This window comes from Electrophorus electricus, chromosome 4 (genome assembly GCF_041902795.1).
Source record: "Electrophorus electricus isolate QZ-2024a chromosome 4, ASM4190279v1, whole genome shotgun sequence".
In the NCBI taxonomy this organism is placed as follows: Eukaryota; Metazoa; Chordata; class Actinopteri; order Gymnotiformes; family Gymnotidae; genus Electrophorus; species Electrophorus electricus.
Genome location: NC_137500.1, coordinates 7,842,075 through 7,850,061, shown reverse-complemented (window position 1 = coordinate 7,850,061; position 7,987 = coordinate 7,842,075). Strand labels below are relative to the sequence as shown.

The window sequence follows — 7,987 nt, the reverse complement described above, 5'->3', positions numbered from 1 at the left end:
AGCAGTTACATAGTGCTCTCGTTACTGACAAACTCCAAAACATTTATTGCACCCAAGGAGACCGCAGTAATACACAGCAAATAAACCTTAAGAAACATGCTTCGATTAAGGAAAGAAACCACATCAACAGAATTAGATGAATAATGAAACCGACTATGTCATATGACACAAATATGGGCATTTATTAAATATTACAACCACACAACATCCATTACTTTAAAAACTCATTTACAATATATACATTTGACAGACACTTAGAAAGGCAATAAATGATGGCATGTCACTCCACTGCAATGTTAAAAGGATGGGAATGAAAGCCAGATATCTACAGAAAGTCCTTAATTCACACAAAAATAGGGAGTGAAAAGAACACAAGACTCTGCAAATATCAATTCTCTTTTACAAGTTTAAAAAGTTTGTATGCATAAATGTAGTGGCAAAGCAACAGGGAACTGTGCTTCAAAATACCTGGGAAGTCCTAGGTCTGTAAAGTGAACTTAAACACAAACCAGCCACATGCCTCGCATCTATAATTTCTTCATCACAAAAAAAAGTTTATGATCCTCACCTGATTCAGATGAAAAGCACTGGAGGTATGAAAACAAACCACTTTTAGCCCTGAAATCCTGTCAGGCCAACATGTGTTGAAGACATTCTTCTTCGAACACCAAGTCAAGAACATGATGAGCAATAAAGACCATATCAAAGTGTCCATACTTAACACTAATGGACCCTCTAAATGCCAATATGCTCACTCCCATTTATAGATCTTCAGCATCTTCTCAGTAAGAGAAGCCAAGAAGTTTTCCTGGTTCATCTCAAATGGGCAGATGTCCAATACAGGAAGATCTGCAGGCAGCTTCTGAAACAAGGCACCACGACCAGCCTCCCACACCTGGCAAAAGAAACAGAGCATATGGTGCATTTCCATTACTGACGTTTATCTGAGTGGATTAGGGGATATAAATGCATGTAAACAAAAACATGGTTTCTCTCACAGACCCCCCCCCCCCATCATCACTGACCATGGTAGAACTGGACGCCTCATCTCCCGCACACACCAGCATGGAATCCTCACTGGCAGGGCTCTTGAACACTGCATTCTTTGTGAGCAGCTTGCAGGAAGATCCAGCGGTGAAGGTCTGGACAGGAGAGCAGGAGCAGACAGGTGCCTGGGACGGGTCCTGCTGAGGGCTTCGGTTCAACTCCATAAGCACGCAGCGCAGAGCAGGGTTTGCTCGACCTGGCCCAGCACAAACAGCAGTCAGCCTGGCAAGCTTGACTAGTGCACCGGCTCCCCCATCATGGTCCAGAAATAACCCTGTTCTTTTTGCATTGCACATTTTAATTTTATTTTTTCCTGTTATAAACACACTTGTTTGAAGTTAATGAAAAACCATCAGTTATGGAATGAATTCAGTCATGTGTGTGGGTGCATGAAAAACTCTAAAATGTACCAAGAAGAGGCACTTCACGACCAGAACTGAAAAACACTGGTCTAATGGAATTATAAACTACATGTTGGTTTTGTGCAAATTTCACCGGCACAAAACAATCCTGATTACTGGTAATTTACTGCCCCCCAGTGGTTCAAGAAGTCACTGAAGTTTCAAGACCAAATCATTTCACTATTTTTATTCAGACATGTACTCGTTTTGTCTATTGCTCCAGAAGAAAATATTATTATTTTTTTAATTAGGTCTCGTCACTTTAAGCACATAAGTACCACACTAGCAAACATTCGTGGAGGTGTAGCAATAGTATCGAGGCCCACATTTCCATGATGGTATAGCAATTTGTTTGAAAATTAAATGAACCATTGTAAGGTTTAAAAAAAATGTAAAAAAATAAAACATTTAAAAAGTCACACAAACCCCTTAAAAAACCCACAATATCAACTCACCAGGTCTGTAGGTGACCAGACAGTGTCGGCTCTCTGGTTCAACTTGTATGTCCGTGCAGCCCCCAGACTCCAAAGGTAGAACATGGGGTCTGTATGTGGTCCCACCCACCTGCTCCCAGAAACAGCCCCCTTCCAGGGAGCCAGCAATGAGACCACCACAGGGGAAGAGACTGGAAGCAGCCCGAGGGATGTAAGACAGTGACACCACTGGACAACTGCAGGTACAATGACAACCACCACACATGGACGACAGCATCCATTTTCATTAGTCAACATGCAACAACCTTTTTGACCTTTTCTAAAGAGGTGGGGTTAGGAGTGGGGGGGGATGGCCCCATGCTACTGAACTCTAATCGACTGTGTGCGTGATGAGCATTTCCTACAGTGCTCAGTGAGTGCTCATTAGAATTGTCTGACACTGGTCATAGTGCTGAGGCCAGTAGAGCATTAACAAAGCCATTAAGAACTGACAAAAGGTGCGTTCATGGTGGTACCTGGAGCGGAGCGGGGCAAGCTCCTGCACGTAAGTACTGGTGTCCCGCGTGTCGTACACCTGCACCGAGCCGTTGTTTAGGCCGGCGTAGATGTAGTTGTTGTTGTCATGGCACCAGCAGCAGCTCCACACAGGCTTGCCGGTGTTGTAAACCTGAACCACGTTGTTGGTCATCAAGCTGTAGAAAACCACTGCATCAGAGCGCATGCTTACTACACACAGTAGTAGTGCCCAGCACAGCACAACACCTCATGGAATGCTTTGTATAATTTCAGGGTACGTCCAGATCACAAGTGAACACAAGGAGTATCTTGGGATTACCATCTGACATGCAGCAGCACAGAAAGTCTCGTACCTGGTGAGTTTGATGGTGTTATCAAGTGCAGCAGACAGCAGCAGGCTATCTTGCTGTCTGCTAAAGGCGAGGCCTCTGATCTGTTTAGCGTGGATGGGAACGTACTGACCGGCTTTCAGATTCACAGTGCTAATCTTTTTGACACCAAAGCCTGAAAACAAAACAAAACAAAAAAACAAGATACAATGCGCAAACACATGCACACAAGATACTCAGAGGAAGCAAGAGCAAGATAGCAAGGTCAACTTTGATGTGGAAGAATACTTGAGACAACATTAAAAAGGTAGCCAAGGCTATTCTATGCGCTCACCAGGTACGAGGGTGGCATGAGCCGAAGGCTGAGAGGCCAGTAGGCAACTGAGAGGGTCACAGTAAGACAACACCCGACAACCACCAGCCTGAGACACTAGAATGGCCTTTGAGAAGACATAGTGTCCCCCACTTGATGACTCTTGCCTCTGAGACAAAGACAGAGTAGAGGTCTGTGCCTGAGAGGAGCTGGAGGCAGTCTGAGCCATCAACTTTCTTAACTCCTGCAAAGGACAAATACATAAAAAAAACTAAACAAAAACAACCACACATTGTTAGGACATACACAGTCATTATAGCCACTGAATGGTCCAACATGCCATTTTATTGAATTCCAATAGTTAAATTGCATGTTTTATTCAGTTACAATGCTCACTGTGGAGAACAGCAGCATGCAAAGTGTGATGGGCTGAGAAGTGCAGGGCTTGGCTCAGAACATGGAGGCCCTTCCTACCTGAACCTGTTGGTGGAGTTTCCCACACTCTTCTGTCACCACCTGCAACTGCAGGCGACACTGAGCAGATTCCAGCTCTGCCTTCCTCCGCAGACTCTGCTCCTGCTCCAAGGACCTACACACACACACACACACACACACACACACACACACACACACACACACACACACACACACACAGTCAAAACAGCACAATCATCTGACTCAAGCCAAAGGGTAAATACACTGCGCACCATTAGTAGTGCATACCTCTTTAGACTCTCCTGTTCAGTGTTGTCCAGTGCCCTCAGCTTGCGTGCATACAGCAAGACTATATCAGTCCTCTTGGCCTTCTTATTGCACTGAAGTGGAACATACAGAAAATGTTTGTTTTAAATACAATGCCAAACATCCAAAACAATCCCTGGAATATGAGAAGCGCAAGAGTCAATGACATTTTCTCTTTCAGCTCCACATTAAACTATCACGGTCTGAGATAATTGGAGTGGCAAATACATCAATTTCAGCCAGACACTGAAGTCAGTACACTGAGGTAGGTTCCAACATACAGGCTGTGATACACACCCCCACACCCCCCCCCCCCCATCTGATAGATGGCCAACAGGGCAGGGGTTGTGTGAGAGGTCCTGACCTGTGGGCACTTGGCTCCCTGGCCCTTCAGCCAGCGGTCGATGCAGGTGAAGCCGAACAGGTGGCCACAGCGCAGCGATGCCAGGCGGTGCTCGCCTGAGGTGGTCCAAGGCTCGAAACATATAGAGCAGGTCTCGCCCTCTCCTTCATCGCTCTCACAGACAGCGGTTGCAGTAACCCCTGCAGGCGCCGAATCAGCCTACATGGTGGTAAATGACCAACAAGCAACAATCATTCATACTCTCGGAGGGAGACGTTTCTAAAATATACTTCAGGTGTGCATGCCAAGCCCTTGGAATCCAGAGTTCTCCAAGTGTGAAGTATGTTCTTGATCTAGCGAAAGGCATCATTGTATGCAAGCAGACTACATGGAAGTACAGTATTAATAAAGGTCATCAAAGGTTCTTAGGCCTTTCTTTACCCTGTTTGACCAATCTGTGTACTGATGACTCCAGTTGCAAGAACATGCTGCAGCTTGTTTGGGGGGTTGACTAATGTTTCTCAGTAGCATACTGAAAACACTAAACTGCCTGGAACGCCATTATACTTAATATTACATTTACCACTGAATGGCATTAAACTGATAAGCTATCCAAGTTAAAACAGTAATTTTTATTCAGTGATCTTCCCATTCTTCCTTCTAGCAACACACAGCAAGGCTCTAGCCACAAACAGGCTACAGTCGAATCTGTAGCTAGCCAATGTATGTGAACAATACCATCTGCCTGCTGTGAAAATGAGCATGGACAAACATTAACTGATCTTCAGAAAAAAAAAGATTGAGCCCATTGATTAATAGATTTAACTACCACTATCCAAGCAAATATGGGCCACAGTCTACCAAAGGTTTTGCATGTAATTTCTGCATTAACACAGCAGGCTAACGAGTGTGGAGCCTCAGCCACAGTTAAAGGAGTATTTCCTTTGTGGGCGACAGAAGGTTCTTTTCAGCTTATTTTCCTTTCAACTAACCTTGGTCTCGTACTGAATCTGAACTCCAGTTGCCTCAAAACCAGCAGAAATGGTCGGCTCTGTGTAAACACGAAGATTTGTAATTTTAGATATTTCACTTGATTTAAAATAAATGCTTGAAATAATGCATGACAAACCCACAAGCATGTAATTAAGAAAGTTTATCAAATTTACAAAGTCATTCTTAGTGTGTGAGACAAAGCGAACACTTCTGACAAGCACGGTCACCTGTTACATTGGACACCTGAAGTGGTGGGGCCACCCCTGGCGCAGGCTGGCTAGGGTCAGGCCCAGGAGCAGGCTGGCTAGGGTCAGGCCCAGGAGCAGGCTCTGCAGAAAGTCTGAGGACTCTGCTGCCTCCATTCTCCCCCCCATCTTCAGAGCCACTCCCCTCCTCTGTACTGCCTGAAAGAGGATCTGTGTCACTTCCCGCAGACACCCTGAGTAGGAAGTCTAAAGGTCCTCTGTTCAAAAGTGTAGTCTGGGTAGAATACTGGAACCGTAGACCAGGCCTGCAAATAGAGGATACAACCAGGAACACAGATATACAAATGAATTTAATCAGTCATTTTTGGACATACAACAATACGAAGTATGATGCATCCATATAGTACTTATATGCCAGTTATTTAAGCAGTGTTTCTCCATACTATTAGACTTAGCTTTTTTTATGTTATTCAGTCTTAGGCTGTATGCCCTCCTATATTTCTACAACTACTAATACTTAAATACTACCTTTCACACCATCTGAGAATGGGAGACTTCACAGTTCCTTGGTTTGATGCATTACTAGGGTATATTACATTAGTTTAGATTTATTTTATTAGTACTATACCACACACTCAGAAGAAAAACACAATTAAACCTAAGAAATGCTCCAACATAAAGCAGAGCAACTATCAGCTCATTTGTTTAATGTTCATACCTTGCCCTTCGTCTTCTCCTGACATCCTGAGTAGCTGCGAGCTGCAATCTGTCAGTGGGGACAGTGGTTCTTCTGTCAGGCCGCCCATCGCCATCATCCTCCTCCTCCTCCTCCTCCTCCTCCTCCACTTCTGTGCTGCTCCCCGAGTCAGGGATGATTATAGGTACCTCCACTCCTACCGAGCTAACAGTTGCTCCTGCAGCTCCCAATTGCATGTCCACCTCCATATCTTCCATCTAAAATAGTGAATAGTAGTAGTCAGCTCTCACGCTAGCTAATACAGTGTTTACTATAACACTCTAGAGTACATATTAGTTGGATCAGATGGCTAGATAGCTAATGTTGGCTGCAAGCGAGTATCGCAGGTTCCACACAAATAGTCATTCCGTAAATTATTCCGTAAATATTCCAAGGTTATCGTAAGCAGTTAATTAAATATCCCGCGGAATCGATTAGGTAATTAGCTAGCTATTAGTTATGCAGGTTAGCGCACCAGCTGCTGTATGCTTTTAAGAAAACGATAGGTTAGCTACACAGGTAGTGTTAAGGGTAGCTAGTCTCACACTCCTAACAAGTTAGTTAAAATGTTAAATTAAACAGATTTTGCAGTTGTGATTGAATATGGAACTAGCAAGATGTTGCGTTAGCCAGCCAGCTAGCTAGCTGTTGACCCTTTATCGCACTCAAACAAAAACACAGATAAGCTAAGCTAACCAGCTAGATAGCATTTCGCACCTTTAGACAAGTGTTTACGTAGGTTATAGATGTTTTCTGGCTGCTGAAATTAGGATTTGCCTAAGGAATGAAATAATAGCCTAAGCAATGAAGAAAACAGTGTTGATTATGCTTGCTTGCTAGCTAGCTAGAAAGCTAACTTTTCGCATGGCCAGCTAACATAGTAGATAGCAGCTAACGCTTGCTAACAATGTTTTTAAAATGGGTATTACCTTAAATGCCGTCTTTGACCCTTTCGTTACATTAATCAACCATTATCCATAAACTGGTAGATACGGGTTTTGAGATGAGTGTATCTCTCTCTAAATCGATAACTTAAATATTTACTTATATTTACTTCAGCCAGCAAGCTGACTGGCTAGCTTTCCAGTACTGAAGTCTAAAGTCCCCGCCAGACTACAGAGCCGCCCATTCCTGCTTTCTTTTCCCCTTAAAGTAATCCAATCAGGCGTGCTTAAGTCTTGCAATCCCCTGGGGCGAAAATTAATATTCTGATTTTCTTTCGGATCGAGTGATTACATTGTCATTGTCAGTTTACAAAAATGACTAGCAATACTCTCACTCTATTGCTGTTACTCTGATAATGTGATGGGGTGATTATGTGCAATAAAGTGAAAGTGTATATGAATCTTCCACTAGCGAGGAGAGAATTGTAGGATGGCAGTGTACAATCATAGTCAGAGAACAAACGACATTGAATGAGCTTTTAGTTTTTTTTAGGTATCGTTAATTTATTTTCTATTATACAATAATTAGACACCCATTCATGCACTAGAGGGCAAAATGTGTTGTAGAATGGGTCTGAACGATTTAAATACATTGTGATATGCCGTTCAATAGATTTACCCTCAATAGATGGCGACAAAAATCTTAAACTCCAGTCTCTAGTTATAGAAATTCGGGTCTTGGGGCGAATTGCAAATTTACGTATCAAAAACGATTAAACATCATTTATATGGATTTGAGTTAAGTGACGATTTCCATTGATTTCTACTGAAACAAATCATTAACTATTACGAATTAAAACATCTTTAGTACATTCATGTGTGATTACAAATGTATTCACTTTCTGGTCTTGCAAAGCTCTCAAATGATGATAATTGGATTCGATGGCATCATTGGCTTTTTAAACTGATTATCAACATCTAGTTATTTAACTGGCCAAATGTCCCTTTTGTTTATCAATTTGCATAGATTTTGTGACAAATCAG

The 7,987-nt window shown here is 42.9% G+C and overlaps 1 protein-coding gene across 2 annotated transcripts; it reads right to left on the bottom strand.

The window, feature by feature from the left end:
• Window positions 1-161: 161 nt before the first annotated feature.
• Window positions 162-7,347, bottom strand: rfwd3 (ring finger and WD repeat domain 3). 2 transcript variants are annotated; one of them, XM_027001084.3, is made up of 14 exons: window positions 6,989-7,347; window positions 6,777-6,836; window positions 6,042-6,277; window positions 5,345-5,628; window positions 5,117-5,175; window positions 4,146-4,343; window positions 3,764-3,855; window positions 3,515-3,629; window positions 3,062-3,284; window positions 2,752-2,902; window positions 2,398-2,574; window positions 1,904-2,118; window positions 1,026-1,243; window positions 162-895 (listed from the first exon to the last, which is right to left on the bottom strand). In XM_027001084.3, the coding sequence occupies exons 3-14, from the start codon at window positions 6,275-6,277 to the stop codon at window positions 752-754; spliced, it is 2,112 nt and encodes a 703-aa protein (XP_026856885.3). In that variant the 5' UTR covers window positions 6,777-6,836; window positions 6,989-7,347; the 3' UTR covers window positions 162-751. The 2 variants fall into 2 exon arrangements, with proteins under 2 accessions (XP_026856885.3, XP_026856884.3); XM_027001083.3 differs by lacking the exon at window positions 6,777-6,836.
• Window positions 7,348-7,987: the final 640 nt, after the last annotated feature.